This window comes from Trachypithecus francoisi, unplaced genomic scaffold, assembly GCF_009764315.1.
Source record: "Trachypithecus francoisi isolate TF-2019V2 unplaced genomic scaffold, Tfra_2.0 Lachesis_group6, whole genome shotgun sequence".
Lineage (NCBI taxonomy): Eukaryota > Metazoa > Chordata > Mammalia > Primates > Cercopithecidae > Trachypithecus > Trachypithecus francoisi.
In genome coordinates this window covers 26848864-26869318 of record NW_022681471.1, presented here as the reverse complement: position 1 = coordinate 26869318, position 20455 = coordinate 26848864, and the positions used below count along the sequence as shown (strand labels likewise).

Sequence of the window (20455 nt, the reverse complement as noted above, 5' to 3'; positions counted from 1 at the left end):
TTATGAAGAAAAATTGTACAAGAATAGCTAATAAAAATTTTGAAGAAGTACAATGAAAGAAGATGTCATATAGATATCAAACATATTACAAAGTTGAAGTCATTAAAACAGTGTGGCAACAGATTAGTTAAGGAGAATTAAAAATCCAAGATTTTAGCAATTTAGTATATGATAAAGAAGACATTTTCAAATTAATGAAAAAAGGATTGGTTATGTGAGCTGCCATTTCGGAAAATTTCTATTTGAATTATGCACTATATCCAAAAGTTACTTCCAGGGCAATTAGATTGTTCACTGTAAAAATAAAGCTATACAAGTAAGAGAATAAAATAGAGACTATTTTTATAATTTCTTGGAGCTGGCAAAGATATTCTCAGGCAGAAAACAAAAGTGAAAAAGATCCAGAGAAAGTTAAATGAAAAGACTGATAAAAGATAGGAGGTTTTGACAATATAAAAATCAAAAATCTTTGAAGGACAAAAAAATATCGTAAAGGAGTGACAAAAAGTACAAGTGACAATGTGAGGAAACCATTTGAAAGACAAATAACAGTGTGTCAATATCCATAATCTATAAAGGCCTTTTACAAACACATAAGCAAAAGACGACTACCCAAATAGAAAACTGGACAAAATTTACAAGCAGGCAATTCACAGAGGGAATTATACAAATAGCCAACAAACATGAAACAATATGCAATTTGACTACTAACCAGGGAAATGCAAATGAAGACAACATATAAACATTTTGCTCATCAAATTGAAAACTTTTTCCGAAGGTTTGTAATATATGTTGTTGGCAATGGTGTGGGGAAAAGGGCAGTCAGATACTTATGGTAGGGGATATAAATTGGTACAAAATTGCTGAAAGTCAGTTTGGCAGTATCTAAAAAAACTCCACATCTAAAAACCAGTGCTGTTCATGACATTCTTGAGCAACTGAATTTATGCAACCAACGACCTATCTTCAAATTTCTTGTGAAGAAAATAAACCCTTATTTATTTAAACCACTGTCCATTGAGTAAACCACTGTTCATTGAGTATTCTGTTACTTACACCATACTCATTCTTAATATCCTAGATCAGGGGCAAGCAAGCATTTTTTGGAAAAGGCTGGATAGTAAATACTCTAAAATTGTGAGCCCTATTTAGCCTCTGTCACATATTCTCTTCCTCCTCCACCCTCTCCTCCCCTTCCTCCCATGCTCATTTCTTTTCTTTGCAATATTTCAAAAATGTAAAATCTCATCTAAGCTCATAGACTATTCAAAAGCAGACCACAAGCCAAATTTGGTTCATAGGCCATAGTCTGCTGACTCCTATACTATATAATTAATGGGGAAAGATCTGGAAGGATATGTATCAAAGTCTAAGCAGTATTTCAAAGGAGTGTCGAGTTTAATAGGTGACATTAGATTTTATTCTATATACTCAGATTTCAAATACGTGCAATCAGCTATTATTTGTGTAACATTTATAGCTTTTAAAAGATCATGTCCATTGGAGACAAGGCTGAATTATGAAGTATTTTAGAAACTCAAAACTCTCCAGACTTTTTCTTCTTACCAGATCTTAAATCTTTTCCTCAACTTACCAACAGTGTGTCTCCAACTTCCCCATAAAGTAAAGGTCCCAAGATTCCTGATTCATACTGAATAGCTTCACGAGTCTTAAAGGTTTCATCTGTGTATGCCATAAATCGGACTTTTTTGTACTTCCTACCAATCCGCTGAGAGCCATTGTTCAAATATTGACTTTTATAACTTCTGTATAAGAGAAAAAAAAGATGCGAGGTTGGGAAGAAAAACTCTAGGTAGGCTCAAATCCAACTCTAAAACAGCTTATATGATTCAATCAAGGCAAGGAGTGAGAAAAATACAAGCTTCTCTGATGCTCTGCTATGTTAGTTTCCAAATGCAGACCTAATACCATAAAAACCCTAGAAGAAAACCTAGGTAATACCATTCAGGACATAGGCATGGGCAAGGACTTCATGTCTAAAACACCAAAAGCAACGGCAAAAAAAGCCAAATTGACAAATTGGATCTAATTAACTAAAGAGCTTCTGCACAGCAAAAGAACTACCATCAGAGTGAACAGGCAACCTACAGAATGGGAGAAAATTGTTGCAATCTATCCATCTGACAAAGGGCTAATATCCAGAATCTACAAGGAACTCAAACAAATTTACAAGAAAATAACAAACAACCCCATCAAAAAGTGGGCAAACGATATGAACAGACATTTCTCAAAAGAAGACATTTATGCAGCCAACAGACACATGAAAAAATGCTCGTCATCACTGGCCATCAGAGAAATGCAAATCAAAACCACAATGAGATACCATCTCACACCAGTTAGAATGGCAATCATTAAAAAGTCAGGAAACAACAGGTGCTGGAGAGGATGTGGAGAAATAGAACACTTTTACACTGTTGGTGGGATTGTAAACTAGTTCAACCATTATGGAAACAGTATGGCGATTCCTCAATCTAGATCTAGAAGTACCATATGACCCAGCCATCGCATTACTGGGTATATATCCAAAGGATTATAAATCATGCTGCTATAAAGACACATGCACACGTATGTTCATTGCGGCACTATTCACAATAGCAAAGACTTGGAATCAACCCAAATGTCCATCAGTGACAGACTGGATTAAGAAAATGTGGCACATATACACCATGGAATACTATGCAGCCATAAAAAAGGATGAGTTTGTGTCCTTTGTAGGGACATGGATGCAACTGGAAACCATCATTCTCAGCAAACTATTGCAAGAACAGAAAACCAAACACCGCATGTTCTCACTCATAGGTGGGAACTGAACAATGAGATCACTTGGACTCGGGAAGGGGAACATCACACACCGGGCCTATCATGGGGAGGGGGGAGGGATTGCACTGGGAGTTATACCTGATGTAAATGACGAGTTGATGGGTGCTGATGAGTTGATGGGTGCAGCACACCAACATGGCACAAGTATATATATGTAACAAACCTGCAAGTTGTGCACATGTACCCTAGAACTTAAAGTATAATAAAAAAATACTCTTGCCATTTGATTCCATACCCGTACCTAACCTTAAATATGGCTTCAGGATTTGTTGGTTTGAATAACTGGTAAGAACTTTTTGAGTATGGGGAAGAGAGAGTACCAATAGTCAAAAAGTGCTCACCTGTCATCAGGGGCGAGGACTGAGGGAGCATAGTCCCAGACCTCCTCTTCAGCAGCAATGTAATGTACCCAAGTTTTAGGATGCTTCTTGGCAACTGAGCGAATTTGGATAAAGGAAGGAGAGTTGTCATCATCAACCTGACCACATCCATTTCAGAATCAGCAAGATCATCATCATAGTCTTCCGCTTCTTCATTATTTTTCATTCGTAGTTGGGGTTCCTCTGGGCAACTGTCTACTTTGACATAAGCTTCCATGCCATCTGGAGTCAGACAAACCAAACAATGTCAGAGTGTCCCACTGTATTAGGCTGTTCTTGCATTGCTATAAAGAAATACCAGAGACTGGGTAATTTATAAAGAAGAGATTGAATTGGCTCATAGTTCTGCAGGCTATATGGGAAGCATGGTGCTGGCATCATGGAGGTAGGTGAAGGGGGAGGAGACATGTCACATGGTGAAAGCAGGAGCAAGACAGAGAGTGCAAGTTGTCACACATTTCTGAATGACCAAATATCATGAGAACTCACTATCATGAAGACAGCATCAAGCCATGAGGGATTCACCCCCATGATCCAAACATCTGCCACCAGACCCCACCTCCAGCATTGGAAATTACAATTCAACATGAGATTTCAGTGAAGACAAACATCCAAACTATATCACTTACCTTAATTTTCAGGACTCTTTCTCTCTTATTAGGCCTTCCAGGCTCTCCTCTAAGCACCCCCCTTTCCACATCACTTTCCCTTCTTGCCACTTTCCTATATATACTTATCTCTACATGGATTATCTGGTACTTGCTTGTTTCTTCCTCTGGTCTTTGCACTCACCATTTCCCTTCTGCCTGACCCTTCTCTATATGTTTTACCTCCTTTTCAAAAGTTATTCATTTGCTCTTATATATGTATTACTATTTCCCTTCTGGAACTGGTTTTGAGCCTATCATTCCCCTACAGCCAAATGATAAACAAAGAGACTTGAAGAACTGCATATTTTCAGCATTTTGAAGCCTAGACCAGACCAGCTCCCCATCCCCATAGTCACCTAATGATTTCTATATTTACCCTATTGGATTATAATACAAATCATTGATTTAGTAACAGCTTATTGGGAAAAATGTTAGTGTAGATATAAACTTTAAGACATGTTCCAAGTTCATAAAAACATGACAAGATACAACTTAAAATCAAGGAGATATGTATTTTAAGAGCATGTCTGCCTGTGACTAGTTGTAAACCCTACAGCAAATCTATTCAACATTCTCAGTCTCATCTTTACGGTTTGTGAAATGGACAATAATAATTCCTGCTGTATTTATAACACAGGGCAATTTTGAAGATCAAATACTTCTAAGAAGGGAGACCTGTTTACTTGATTATGAGGAACAGGGCAGGTTTTAGGAGCAGCAAACAACTAGTCTGAGGTTCATGTAGCCTTAAACATAATTCAGTCTGCATCTAAAAACGAAGTGTTTTGTCTGAGGTTCAATAAGATAAAGCATTATTTTTCTGAAAAATAAAGATTAAAATCAGTGGATAGAATCTGTGAAAGTAAAAAAACAAAAAATAAACTGTTAAACTGAATCAGGCTCCAACTGGACAATGATTGATTGACAATGATCATATACAAGTAAATGACCTATTCCTCTGTGCCTGCAAGAATTTTGTTTGTGCATCAACTTCCTGTTACTCATTCAGTATGACACTTTTTGTCCACTAAGGTCTTGTCAAAATTCCATAAATATTATGTGATGGATGGGAAAAGAGATTTCTATTCTTAATCACTACAGAGGACTATAAACAAGGTCACTAATAGAACATAAGGAGGAAAATGGTGGATACATGGCAAGATCAAATCTCTTTTCTAAGTCAACCAAGGAACCTGAGGAGAACGTTAATATGAGAGTACTAGGAAGAAAGAAATGCTGTTAAATATAAAAGATTAGGCCTCTCTGACATTTTTCTCCAACAGCTCTTGCTATGGTTTGAATGTCTGTCCCCTCCAAAACTCACATTGAAATTTAATTATCACTGTGATGGTGTTGAGAGGTGAACATATAAAGGTGTTATCTGGGGAAAGGGTTCATGGGAGTGGATTCATTATCACAGGCAGGTGTGATGGCACATGCCTGTAATCCCAGCTACTCACTCATGAAGCTGAGGCAGGAGAATTACTTGAACCCAGGCAGTTCGCCCTCCTTTTGCTCTCTCTCTCTCTCACCCTCCTTTGCCCTTTTGTCCACCATGTCAAGACGCAGCAAGAAGGCCTTTGCTAGTTGCTGGCAACTTGATATTGGACCTCCCAGCCCCCAGAACTGTGAGCCAATAAGTTTCTGTCCATTATAAATTACTCATTCTGTGGTATTCTGTTATTGCAGCACAAACTGACTAAGCCTTCAATGGCCACAAGAGGGGTAGAGAAAGAGGGTTATTAGGTTGATCCAAGATTAAGAGTTAGCAGAATAAATACAAAAGTAAGGAAAATTGGGGTGAAATGATGATGCAATCTGAATTTGCACAACTAGCAGTTACAAATAAAGTTACATTAACAATAATTTAAAACTGTAATTACCATCATCCTAATTTGCTTACACAGAACCTTTGACCCTTTGCAAAGTTCCCACCAAATAGTCCTTGAAAACCTCATGTGGTGCTTCACATATGCTGACCAGCTTTCAATCCCATGTTACTTGTCCTAAAATTCACTAGCTCCTGACCTGCCCTCAGTATATACTGCCAGGTATCTACAGAGTGCCTCTAGCTGTCTGGTGTGTGAAGTCAAGCTTGCTCTACAATAGCCTGTCATATTTGCTATTTACTGCTCTGGGCATTACTACTGATAGACTGGAGCCCTTACAGTTGCAACCTGGGCAATGCCTTTTTTCCATTTCCCTAGATTTCTCAAAAAAAAAAAAAATCTCTTCAGCTACAACCTGCAGTTCCTCTCTCAATATTGGAGCGTAGTTAATGGGATAAGGCTGAGAAACCAAGGGCATACTATTCTCCTCATTTTCCCATCTCAGTCATCCATAAGCCATCTTTTCTCCATCACAGACATTTAACTAAAAATCCATGAGTCCTACTAATACTCCAGCCCTTTTATAGTCAAGGTAAAAACTTTACACTGGAAGCTAGAAACTAGGGGATCTTGGTTGAAGTCTAACACAGCAACTCTAAAATGCCCCCTTCAGCAACACATTATATCCTGTACATTGTCCAGTAAATTCTATTAAAAGTAGGACTGGATATTATAATACTCATTTTAAAGATCCAAGATATTACCATGTTGGTGGGAAGAGATATGACAAAACAGTAGAAACTGTCCAAGGTCCATCAAGAGTGTTTGAGCAGTAAGGAAAGTTATTGGCGAGATTTCCAAGGAGGCCTGCCGATGGTTCCTCACAAGAAATGTGTGACCTTCGAGGAATATTGAGTGCACTTCAGGAGTGGTGCCCATCCCAATCACATGCCAATAGACTGATTTCCTGTGGCATCCAATCAGACCTGTAAAGTAGGAATAAGACACGTATGGCTAAGAAGTAGAGAATTTGAAATGGAAAACACTTGCTAGGACAGAATGGACAAATTGACCTTAGACACTTCATTGCTACCTTGACTTGTAAACAAATTTATCTAGAATATTGGGCTACTATCAAACCAACAGCTCTTGTCAAGGTCATCAATCACCATCATGCTGCTACATCCAATGGACATTTTTCAGTCTTTATTTGTATCTGTTGACCATTCATTTCTTCTTAAAACTCTCTCTTCCCTTGGCCTCTGTGCCAACATCTTTCTGGGTTTTTTTCTCCTACTTCTCAGACTGCTCCTTCTGTCTCCTCTCCTGAACTCTTCTGGAACTCCAGGCTCATACAGCCAATCACTTTCTCTTTTTTTTTGAGACGGAGTCTCGCTCTGTCGCCCAGGCTGGAGTGCAGTGGCCGGATCTCAGCTCACTGCAAGCTCCGCTTCCTGGGTTCACGCTATTCTCCTGCCTCAGCCTCCGGAGTAGCTGGGACTACAGGCGCCCACCACCTCGCCCGGCTAGTTTTTTTGTATTTTTTTAGTAGAGACGGGGTTTCACCGTGTTAGCCAGGATGGTCTCGATCTCCTGACCTCGTGATCCGCCCGTCTCGGCCTCCCAAAGTGCTGGGATTACAGGCTTGAGCCACCGCGCCCGGCCTCAGCCAATCACTTTCTCAACATCTCCACCTAGATATCTCAAAAAACCCACATGTTCAAAACTAAATTTACGCTTTTCTTCACTTCCTTCTCTTCCAGAGTTTTTTATAACAGTGGATGGCAGCATCCTGCATTCGAATATGCAAGCGAGAATTATCCTTGTTACCATTCTCATCTCCCATATGCAATTTTACACTGACCAGGGCAATATAATCAATAATAGCTAATATTTATTGAGCACTTGTTTTATGTCAAGCACTGTCCGAAGTATTTTACAAGTTTTAATTCATTCATTCCTCATAACAACCCTATGAATGTAGAAACCATTATCATCCATGTCTTGCAGGAGAGGAAATGGATGCCCAGAGAGGTTGATTAATTTTCTCAGTATTTGAACCTAAGTAGTCATGTGTTCAGATCCACACTGGTAACTACAAGGGCACAGCTGCCTCCTATTTTGGCTCTAAAAGCTTTCAAATGTATGTATTTTTTCACTATTACTACTACCACTATCTTAATCCAAGTTATCATTATCTCGTCTGAGCTACTGATAAACTTGTTTTACAGGTCTCCCTATAACTGGTCATATTCCCCTCTAAGACTTTTACTCACAAAGAAACTGGTGTAATATTTCTGCATTCCAGATCTGACTGTAGTGTCCACCAGCCTAAAACCCACTGGAGGCTGTCATTTCACATAGAATAAAGTCCAGACTGTCTACTAAGGACTAGAAGGCCCCAACAGGTTTGATTCCTAATACCTCTAACAGCTTCATCTCACATTGCCTCATTTTCCCAGTTTCAAAGCTAAATTCAAGGGGTACTTGCTTAGGGAAGCCTTCTCTGATTCCCCAGTCTAGGTCAGATTCTTTTATTATAGGCTTACATAGAATTATGTAATTTTCCTTCAGAGTAATGATCAGTTTGTAATTTTGCATGTATTATTATGCTTATTTGACTACAACCTATCTCTCCACTATAAGGTATGTGAGAACAGGAACTTGCATGTTGTCAAAACTAATTTCTTTTTTAATTATAAAATTATGCATGTTTATTATCAAATTACTGGAAAATACAGTAAAGAACTAAGGAGAAAACATCCCCCTCATACTTCATTATTCTCTTGGGTTGCTGAATCTCCCAAATTCCTCTTTTCTGTAGTTTCTGGTTTTACTATAGTACACATTCAGTGACTATTAAGGCCCTCTATATCTGAAAATGTCTTTTTCTTCCCCCAAAATTGATTCAAAGTTTGACTAAAAATTCTAGGTTCAAAATAATTTTTCCCTTAGATCTTTTACAATATCGCTTAATTATATTGTCAGTCTAATTCCCATTCTTTTGTATGTGTCCTGTTTCTCTCAGAAGAAGCTTTTTTTGTTGTTTGTTTGTTTTTTTGAGACGGAGTCTGGCTCTGTGGCCCAGGCTGGAGTGAGTGGCGCGATCTCGGCTCACTGCAAGCTCCGCCTCCCGGGTTCCCGCCATTCTCCAGCCTCAGCCTCCCAAGTAGCTGGGACTACAGGCGCCCGCCACCGCGCCCGGCTAACTTTTTGTATTTTTAGTAGAGACGGGGTTTCACCGTGTTAGCCGGGATGGTCTCCATCTCCTGACCTCGTGATCATCCCATCTCAGCCTCCCAAAGTGCTGGGATTACAGGCCTGAGCCACCGCGCCTGGCCAGAATAAGCTTTAAGTATCTTCTCTTTGTGCTCTGAAATGCTACAATGGTAATTTTGTGTGGGAGTCTTTTTATTTATCCTAATGAGCAATTTTATTTTTTAAACTGCATTACTTTTTATTGACACATAAATAATTGTACACATTTATGGGTACAATGTGATGTTTTGATACATGTATACATTGTGTAATTATTCAAATTAGGGTAATTATCATATCCATCACCTTAAATGTTTGCCATTTCTTTGTTGTGAGAACATTCAAAATCCTCTCTTCTATTTGAAACATGCAATATATTATTGTTGGCTATTGTCACCCTACTGTGCAATAGAGTACCAGAACTTATTCCTTCTATCTACCTGTAACATTGTACCCATTGACCAACCTCTCTCCATCTCCCACTTCCCCCTAATCTTCCCAGAATCACTAATTTCAACTACTATGAGATCAAATTTTAAAGATTGCACATAGGAGTGATATTATGCAATATCTGTTATTCTCTGTCTGACTTATTTCACTTAACATAATGTCCTTCAGGCTCATCCACATTGTTGCAAATGACAGGATTTCATCTTTTTTAAATGGATGAATAGTATTCCATTGCATATATATACCACAGTTTCTTTATCCATTCATCCATTGATGGGCATTTAAGTTGATTTTATATCTTGACTATTGTGAATAATGCTGTCATAAACATGGGGATGCAGATGTTTTTTCAACATACTGATTTCATTTCTTTTTGGTATACACCTACTAGTGGGATTGCTAGAAAATATGATAGATCTACTTTTAATTTTTGAGGCATTTCTATACTGTTATCTCTAACGACTTAACTAATTTATATTCCCACCAACGGTGTACAGGAGTTTGTCTCCACATCCTTGCTAGCATTTGTTATTTTGTTGCTTTTTATAATACTCATTCTAACAGAGGTAAGTGATATCTCATTGTAGTTTTGATTTTAATTTTCCTGATGGTTAGTGATGTTGAGCATTTTTCATATACCTGTTGGCCATTTGTATGTCTCCTTTGGAGAAATGTCTATTCAAGTCTTTTGCTCATTTTTAATAGGATTATTTGGATTTTTGCTATTGAGTTGTTTGAGTTCCTTATACATTCTAGATATAAATCCCTTGTCAGATGTATAATCTGCAAATATTTTCTCCCATTCTATAGGTTGTCTCTTCACTCTGTTGATTGTTTCCTTTGCTGTGCAGAAGCTTTCTAGTTTGATGTAATCCAATTTATTTTTGCTTTTGTTACTCATGATTTTGAGGTCTTGTCTAACAAATTCTTGCCCAAATTGTCTAACAAATTCTTGCCCAAACTGATGTCATGAAATGTTTACACTATGTTTCAAATTTAATTCCTTAATCTATTTTCCTTTCCTTCCTTCCCCTCCCCTCCCCTCCCGTCTTCTTCCCTTCCCTTCCTTTCCTTCCTTCCCCTCCCCTCCCCTCCCGTCTTCTTCCCTTCCCTTCCCTTCCTTTCCCTTCCCTGTCCTTCCGCTGTCCTTCCCCTCTCGTCTCCCTTCTCTTCTCTTCTCTTTTCTTCTTTTGAGACAGAGTCTCACTCCGTTACCCAGGCTGGAGTGCAATAGCACGATCTAGGCTCACTGCAACCTCCACCTCCGGGGTTCAAGTGATTCTCCTGCCTCAGCCTCCCAAGTTGCTGGGACTGTAGGCATGCCACCACACCTGGCTAATTTTGTATTTTTAGTAAAGATGGGGTTTCACCATGTTGGCCAGGCCGGTCTCAAACTCCTGACCTCAAGTGATCTGACCGCCTTGGCCTCCCAAAGTGCCGGGATTACAGGCATGAGCCAGTGTGCCTGGCCTATTTGATTTTCATACATGGTGAGAGATAGGGGGTCTAGGTTCATTCTTTTGCATATGGATATCCAGTTTTCCCAGCACCTTTTTTTTTTTTTTTTTTTTTTGAGACGGAGTCTGCTCTGTCGCCCAGGCTGGAGTGCAGTGGCTGGATCTCAGCTCACTGCAAGCTCTGCCTCCCGGGTTTATGCCATTCTCCTGCCTCAGCCTCCCGAGTAGCTGGGACTACAGGCGCCTGCCACCTTGCCCGGCTAGTTTTTTTTTGTATTTTTTAGTAGAGACGGGGTTTCACCATGTTAGCCAGGATGGTCTCGATCTCCTGACCTCGTGATCCGCCCGTCTCGGCCTCCCAAAGTGCTGGGATTACAGGCTTGAGCCACCGCGCCCGGCACCAGCACCATTTATTGAAAAGACTGTCCTTTACCCATCATGTGTTCTTGTCAACTTTGTAGAATATCAGTTGGCTTTAAATGTGTGGGTGTATTTCTGGGCTCTCTATTTTGTTCTATCAGTCTATATGTCTGTTTTTAAGTCAACACGATGCTGTTTTGGTTACTATAGCTTTGTAGTATAATTCGAAATCAGGTAGTGTGATGCCTCCAGGCTTATTCTTTTTGCTCAAGACTACTTTAGCTATTTGGGATTTTTTGTGGTTCCACACAAATCTTAGGATTGTTTTTGTATTTCTGTGAAGAATGACATTGGAATTTTGATAGGAATTGCATTGAATCTGTAGATTGCTTTGGTTTTAATAATATTAATTCTTCAATCGATGAACATGAAATATCTTTTCATTTATTTGTGTCTTATTCAATTTCTTTCATCATATTTTATAGTCTTCATTATAGAGATATTTCACTTCCTTGGTTAATTTATTTCCGGATATTTTTTGTAGCTATTGTAAATGTGATTGCTTTCTTGATTGCTTTTTCAGATTGTTCACTGTCGGCATACAGACATGCTATCAATTATTGTATGTTGATTTTGTAGACTACAACTTTACTACATTCATTTATTAGCTCTAACAGTTTTTTGGTGTAGTTTTGGCGGTTTTCTATATATAAGATCATGTCATCTGCAAACAGGGACAATTTGTTTTGTTTTTTGTTTTTGTTTTTGTTTTGAGACAGTGTTTCACTCTGTTGCCCAGGCTGGAGTGCAGTGGTGCAATCTTGGCTCACCACAACCTCCGCCTCCAGGGTTCTAGTGATTCCCCTGCCTCAGCCTCCCGAGTAGCTGGGACTACAGGAGTGCACCACCATGCCTGGCTAATTTGTGTGTGTGTGTGTGTGTGTGTGTGTGTGTGTGTGTGTGTATGTGTATTTTTAGTAGAGATGGGGTTTCACCATATTGGCCAGGCTGGTCTCGAACTCTGGACATCAAGTGATCTGCCCGCCTTGGCCTCCCAAAGTGCTGGGATTACAGGCATGCGCTATTGAGCCTGGCCAAACAGGGACAATTTGACTTCCTTCTTTCCAATTTGGATGTCTTACCTAATTGCTCTGGCTAGGACTTCCAGTACTGTGTTGAATAGAAGTGGTGAGAGTGGATATCCTTGTCTTATTCCAGTTCTTAAAGGGAAAGCTTTCAACTTTTCCTCACTCAGTATCATCTTGTTTGCAGGTTTATCATACAGGTATGTTCCTTCTATACTTTGAGAATTTTTATCATGAAGGGATATTGAATTTTGTCAAATGCTTTTACTGTGTCTATTAAAATGATAATATAATTTTTATCCTTCATTCTTAATTGCATATGTTAAACCATCCTTACATCACTGGGATAAATCACACCTGATCATGGTAAATGATCTTTTTAATGTGCTGTTGAATTCTATTTCTAGTATTTTGTTGAGGATATTGGCCTGTAGTTGTTTGTTGTTATTGTGCCCTTGTCTGGTTTTGGGATCAGGATAATGATGGCCTCCTAAAATAATTTTGGAAGAGTTTCTTCCTTTTCAATTTTTTGAATAGTTTGTGAAGAATTGGTATTAGTTCTTTAGATGTTTGGTAGAATTCAGCAGTGAAGCCATCAGGTACTGAACTTTTCTTTGATGGGAGACTTTTTACTTCTGCTTCAATCTTGTTACTCATTATTGATTTATTCTAATTTTCCATTTTTTCTTGATTCAACCTTGATAGGTTGTATGTGTCCAGGAATTTATCCATTTCTTCTAGGCTTTTCAATTTGTTGGCATATAGTTGTTCATAGTAGTTTCTTATAATTCTTTGTATTTCTGTGTTATCAGTTGTAATGTCTCCTTTTTCGTGTCTGATTTATTTCTGTTTTTCTTCTTTATTATCACTTAGTCTGGCTAGAAGTTTATTGACTTTGTTTATCCTTTCAAAGAACTAAGTAACTCATTATACTGATCTTTTTTATTTTTTAGTTTCTATTTTGATTATTTGTGCTCTCATCTGTATTCATTCATTTCTTCTAATAATTTGGGGTTTTGTTTGTTCTTGTTTTTCTAGTTCCATGAGATGCATCATTAGGTTATTTGATTTTTTTTGGATGTAGACATTTATTGCTATAAACTTTTCTTTAAGGACTACTTTTGCTGTATCTCATAAGTTTTGGCAGGTTATGTTTCCATTTTCATTTGTCTCAAGAAATTTTTTAATTTCTCCTTTAATTTCTTCATTGACCCATTGTTTGTTTAGGGGCATGTTCTTTAATTTCCATGTATTTGTACAGTTGTTCTTCCTGTTGTTGATTTATAGTTTTATTCCATTATTGGCAGGAAAAAAATACTTATTTTTAAAAAGTTAGTTAAGACTTGCTTTGTGGCCTAATGTATCATCTCCTGGAGAATGTTCCATGTGCAGTTGAGAAGAATGTGAATTGTGTAGCTGTTGGAAGGAATGTTTTGTAAGTGTCTGTTTGCTCCATTTGGTCTACAGTGCAGCTTAAGTCCAGTGTTTCTTTGTTGATATTTTGTCTGGATGATCTGTCCATTGGTGAAAGTGGGGTGTTAAAGTCTCCTACTGGCCAGGCGCGGTGGCTCAAGCCTGTAATCCCAGCACTTTGGGAGGCCGAGACGGGCGGATCACGAGGTCAGGAGATCGAGACCATCCTGGCTAACACGGTGAAACCCCGTCTCTACTAAAAACTACAAAAAACTAGCCGGGCGTGGTGGCGGGCGCCTGTAGTCCCAGCTACCCGGGAGGCTGAGGCGGGAGAATGGCGTGAACCCGGGAGGCGGAGTTTGCAGTGAGCTGAGATCCGGCCACAGCACTCCAGCCTGGGCGACAGAGCGAGACTCCATCTCAAAAAAAAAAATAAAAATAAAAATAAAGTCTCCTACTATTATTTCATTGCTGTCTTCATTTCCCCCTTGGTCTATTAATGTTTGCTTTATATTAGGTCAGTGCAAAACTAATTGTAGTTTTTGCCATTACTTTTAATGAGACTAGAAAATACAAAGATCAAACATTAATATATTAGATGCTCCAATGTTGGGTGTATATATATTTATGCTTGTTACATTCTCCTATTGTATTAACTTCTTTACTATTATATAATGGCCTTGTCTTTTTTTTTTTTTTTTTTTTGATGGAGTCTCACTCTGTTGCCCAGGCTGGAGTGCAGTGGTGCAATCTTGGCTCACTGCAAGCTTTGCCACCCGGGTTCAAATGATTCTCCTGCTTCAGCCTCCTGAGTAGCTGGGACTACAGGCACCTGCCACCATGTTCGCCTAATTTTTGTATTTTTAGTAGAGACGGGGTTTCTCCATGTTGGCCAGGCTGGTCTCGAACTCCTGACTTCAGGTGGTCCACCCACCTCAGCCTCCCAAAGTGCTGAAATTACAGGCATGAGCCACCACATCTGGCCGTTTGTCTCTTTTTATAGTTTCTGACTTGAAGTCTATTTTATCAGATATAAGTATAGCTATTCCTGCTTTCTTTTTGTTTACATTTGCATGGAATATCTGTTTCTATCCCTTCACTTTCAGTCTATGTGTGTCCTTACAGGTAAAGTCTTTCTCGTAGGCAGTATATAGTTAGATCTTCTTTTAAAAAAAATTCATTCAGCCACTCTATGTCTTTTAGTTGGAGAATTTAACCCATTTGTATTCAAGGTAATTTTTGATAGGTAAGAACTTGGTAGTGCCATGTTTTTACTTGTTTTCTAGTTGTTGTGTAGATCCTTTGTTTCTTTCTTCCTCTCTTAATATCTTCCCTTGTGGTTAAGTGATTTTTCTATCAGTATGTTTTAATCCCTTGCTTTTTATTTTTAGTGTATCTATTATAAAATTTTTTGCTTTGTAATTACCATGAATGAGGCTTACACAGAATACCTTATAGTTACAACAAGTTAGTTTGAACTGATAACAACTTAATTTTGATTGCAAGAATTTTTTTTTTAAAAATCTACTCCCAAATTTTGTGTTTTTGATGTCATCATTTACATCTTTTTATATTGCTTATTCTTTAACAGGTTATGGTATTATTTTTATATGTTTTCTTTTTTAATCTTCCTACTAAGGATATAAGTGATTTATGTTCTACAATTACCATGTTAGAGAATTCTGAATTTGGTGGGACACTTACTTTTACCTGTGGGTTTTATACCTTCATATGTTTTCATGTTACACATTAGGACCTTTTTCTTTCAGTTTGAAAAACTCCCTTTAGCATTCCTGTAAAGCAGATCAGGTTGCAATGAATTTCCTCAGTTTTTTTCTTTTTTTTTTGTCTGAAAATGTTTTTATTTCTCTTTCATTTATGAAGGATAATTTTGCTGTGTACAGTATCCTTGGCTGTCAGGTGTTTTTTTTTCTCTCATTCTCTCCTGGCTTGTAAAGTTTCTGCTGAGAAATTCACTGTTAGTCTGATAGCAGCTCCTTTATAGGTGACTATATACTTTTCTCTTGCTGTTTTTAAATTTTTCTCTTTGACTTTTGATAGTTTGACTATAATGTGCCCTGCAGAAGATCTTTTTGCATTGTATTTATTTGGGTATTTTTGAGCCTTCTTTATCTGGATGTGTAAATCTCTTCGTAGACTTGGACATTTTTTCATCTAATATTTCATTAAATAGGCTTTATAACCTCTTCATTTTCTCTTTATCATGCCTAACATGTCATGAAATCTTTGGTCATTAATTTTTATTTTTTTTCTTTATTTTTGTCTGATTGGGCTATTTCAAAAGATCTGTATTTCAGTTCTGATATTCTTCTGCTTGGTCCAGTCTATTGTTGAACCTTTCAAATGCATTTTATATTTCACTCAATGAATTCTTTGGTTCCAGAATTTTTGTTTGGTTCTTTTTTGATATCTATGTCTTTGGTAAATTTCTGTTTCATATCCTTAATTGTTTTTCTGTGTTCTTTGTATTTTTTTTTTCAGAATTCTCTTGTATCTCACTGAGTTTCTTTAGTATCAAATTTTGGAATTATTTTTCCAGGATTTCATAAATTTGTAAAGAGATGTTGGCCAGTTTACTTAAAAACCAAAGGTCATATATATTGTTCTGTTTGTAAACTATGATTTTTTTATTTTGTGGATACATAGTAGGTGTATATATTTATGGAACACATGAGATGTTTTGATACAGGCATGTGATGTGAAACAAACACATCATGGAGAATGAGGTATCTATACCCTCAAGCACTTATCCTTTGAGTTATTAACAATCCAATTACACTCTTTAAGTTATTTTAAAATGTACAATTAAGTTATTATTAACTATAGTCACCGTGTTGTGCTATAAAATAGCAGGTCTTATTCATTCTTTCTATTTTTTTGCACCCATCTTAAAATTTTTTTATTTGGATCTCTTGCTACAGAATTATTGTGCTCCTTTGGAGTGTCATATTTCCTTGATTTTTCATGTTTCCTGTGTCCTTACATTGATACCTGCACATCTGGTATAATAATCACTTTTTCCAATTTTTAAAATTTGCTTTTATAGGAAAGAACTTTTTCCTGAAGATGTATCTATAGTGTTGCTTGGGTAGAGCACTTTGGTTCTGATTCTGGGTGAATGCAGTAGTCTCTGTATGAGACTCTAAACAGCATTAGTGATATTTGTGATTTTCTCAATGGCTTAGGGTGTGGTTATTAGTGGAGGCTGTGGTGAAGTTTTACTGAGAACTGGGATGCCAGGTAGGCCTGTCTTCAGGCCCCAGTGGTGGCAGCAGTGGGCTGAGCATGCTTTTCTTTGGTGTACCATGGTGGCATATGATTGCACTGGTTTTAGGTCCAGGCAGGTTGATTTGTGGGTCTCCAAGTGGTTTACTTGGGTGCCAGAAATGGTACTGATGGATCACGTGGGTGGGTGGGTTCTCAAGTTCCTGGGCAGCAAAATGGCATGGTTGATGGCAATAATAGTAATGAAACAACCTTCTGAATCGCAAGTGGTCTGTGCTGGCATTGGTGGTGGCTGCTATGGATTGCGTGGGCCAGTCCCCAGACCCTCAAGTGGTGCATGCAATGAGTGCTAACTGTGGCAGTAGTGGCAGGTTGGGTGGGCCTGGCCTCAGACCTCAGGAGGTTCTCAGGAGCTACCAGTGGTGGACAGGGCTAAGTGATCCCTAGGCCCCTGGATGATATGCTTGGGTACTAGGGGCAGGAAGACCTGGGCTAGGTGAACCTGCCCTCAGGCTCCTTTGTGGTGTGTGAGGTGCTGGTTGTGCTATGCAGGGGTGGGGTGATACCCAGGTCACTAGCAAAATGCTCAGGTTGGTGTGCAGCAGCAGCTGTGCTATGGCCCTGCTCTTGGTGAAGGTGGGGTTGCTTTCTCTGGGAGCAGCTGTAGACAGGCAGCTTCAAGCTGTAGACAGGCAGCACAAGCTTCACTGGTGTTTTGGCCCCACAGCAGCCTGCAGCAGCAGTGTTGTAGGTAGTGGAATTTGTTCTTGGAATATGTGAAAATGCATGGGCACTCCTCTGCTGGGTGGGGCAGGATCACTGCTCAGGGCTCCTGCTTAAGTCACGGCCATTATAGCTGGGCAGGATGTGTGGGCTGTGCTCTCAAAATGGTGCTGTGCTGCAGCTGCTTGGGAGATTTGCAGAACCCAGCGTGAGCTCTCTGTTGCAATGCCTTCACATGGTCTTTAGGCAACTTCCTATGCTAGTCTCTGCGCTGTCAAGGAATAAGGGGCTCTCCTGCGGCTAGGATTGCAAGAGTCCTTGGTGAAAATGAGGAACACTAAGGGTCTCTTACCCTTTTCCCACATTAGGAAGCTGTTCCAGACTCCCAGCCAATCCCAGGCAAACAGGCCGTATTTCTCTCTGCTCCCTTGCTTTCAATGCTTCCTATCTCTTCTCTGTTGAATTCCAGTGTTCTGTCTTAGATGACCTATTCAAAGTATAATTATCTACTTGCTACTTTGATTCCTCTCCATGGAAGGGATGAACACTAGATGCATCTAGTCAACCATCCTGGAGCCCCTCCTGATTGTATGTTTGGATAGCCTGTCTTTGAGCTTGCTGATTCTTTCTTCTGCCTGATCAATTCTGTTGTTGATGTCCTGTATTGCACGTGTCATTTTTTATTATACTTTTCAGTTCCAGGATTTCTCTCTGACTTTTTTTATTCCTTCAATTTCTCTGTTAAATTTCTTTGACAAATTTCTGAATTGTTTCTCTGTGTTTTATTAAAGTTTGTTGAGTTTTCTTAAAATAGCTATTTTGAATTCTTTGTCTACAAGATCATTCACTTGCATGTCTTTAGGATTAGTCACTGGCACGATTTTTTGTTTATTTGGTGAGGCCATCTTTCTTAGGTTATTCTTTTTTTTTTTTTTTTTTTTTTTGAGACGGAGTCTCGCTCTGTCGCCCAGGCTGGAGTGCAGTGGCCGGATCTCAGCTCACTGCAAGCTCCGCCTCCCGGGTTTACGCCATTCTCTCGCCTCAGCCTCCCGAGTAGCTGGGACTACAGGCGCCCGCCATCTCGCCCGGCTAATTTTTTGTATATTTTAGTAGAGACGGGGTTTCACCGTGTTAGCCAGGATGGTCTCGATCTCCTGACCTCGTGATCCGCCCGTCTCGGCCTCCCAAAGTGCTGGGTTCTTAGGTTATTCTTATTCTTTGTAGACGTGTGTCCCTGTCTACACATTGAAGAATTAGGTATTTATTCTCATGTTCAGTCTGGGTTTGTTTGTGACTGCTCTATTCAGTAAGCTCGTTTAGAAATTGAGTGGGGCTGAGTGTGGTGGCTCATACTTGTAATCTAGCACTTTAGGAGGCTGAGCTGGAGGATTGCTTTAGGTCAGGAGTTCAAGACCAGCCTGAGCAACATAGCAATACCGCAATCTCCATACACACACACACACACACACACAGCCAAAATTTAGCTAGGCATAGTGGCACACACCTGTAGTCCCACTCTGGAGGCTGAGGTGGGAAGACCGCGTGAGCCCAGGAGTTCGACACTGCAGTGAGCTATGATCGCATCACTGCACTCCAACCTAGGCAACAGAGTGAGACCATATCAAAAAGAAAGTGGACTGGCTGTTGTATTTCCTTTTAGCACTAGACGCTAGAGGGCACTCTAAGCCCAGGTTAGACGCAAGTCTCATGCTGGCTTTGCTACTAATGCAGAGTCCAGCCTGGATGGGCCCATGGGAATCCACAGAGGGCACCCAGGCCATACGGGAGAGCCGGTCAGGCTCTCAAGTCCAGAGGATCTGGGAACCATGCTTCCCATGGCCTGGTGTGGCATCTCCTCTGGCAAGGATGGAGAGCCACTGCCAAGTTCTGCTTGCTTGCTACCACTAGCCCCGCCCCCTTTCTTTGTACATAGCTGGCCTCAGGTGGTTCAACCCAGTTGATACTCGCAGTGCTCCCCATGAACTGATGCAGGAGTGAGTCTCCTACAGAAGGACCTAGGATGGTGGAGAAGCCAAATGTCTGCCTCCGGCTCACTTTTGTTCCGGTGTAAAAACCGTGGGTCCATGGTGACTTTCCGCCTGTGGTACTGTAGTGGCTTGAGGGTGGGGTCTCAGTCATAAAGAACCAATCCCCTTAACTTCCAACTATGGTTTTACTCGTCTTTGCAGTCCAAAAGGGCTTCACAGTCTTGCTCATGGGTTCGGGTTTTCTTAACTCTTCTGATGGTAATTTCACGCATCAAGTTGTTAACTTGATGTTTCTGTGAGATGATTGCTGAAGAGTCCTACTCCACCACTTTGCTCCACCCAGCATGCATTATTTACTTTAGACATCTGGAGATGAAATCGTGGAAAGAAGACAACAGAGGCCCAAACCCCTCTCCCCAACCTTTATCTAGTAGACCACAGTGTCCTTATAATTCAGCAGTCAGCACCTTTTCTGATAAACGCCAGATGGAGGAGATGCATATATACGGAAGGGTATGTGGGAAGGGGCCACGCTCCAGGAACCTCCATGTGTTCAGCTACTCAGAAGCTCCTGATGGGCAACTTTAATATGAATATTTATCTCTTTAAATTCTTATCATTTTTCTATCATTTCTTGATGTTAAAATCTGCTTTAAAATATACAGTTGACTCTTGAACAACACAAGTTTGAACTGCATGAGTCTACTTATATGCAGTTTTTTTTCAATAAATATACTGAAATTTTTTTTGGAAATTTGTGACAATTTGAAAAAAC

At 39.5% G+C, this 20455-nt stretch overlaps 1 protein-coding gene across 1 annotated transcript in view; it reads right to left on the bottom strand.

Annotated features, from left to right (window-relative positions):
- Positions 1-20455, bottom strand: part of F8 (coagulation factor VIII) — a 219291-nt gene that overhangs the window by 133535 nt on the left and 65301 nt on the right. The window contains 4 exon segments of the mRNA XM_033201915.1: positions 1595-1766; positions 3183-3318; positions 3321-3443; positions 6465-6686. Of these exon segments, the coding sequence (XP_033057806.1) occupies positions 1595-1766; positions 3183-3318; positions 3321-3443; positions 6465-6686 (653 nt within the window).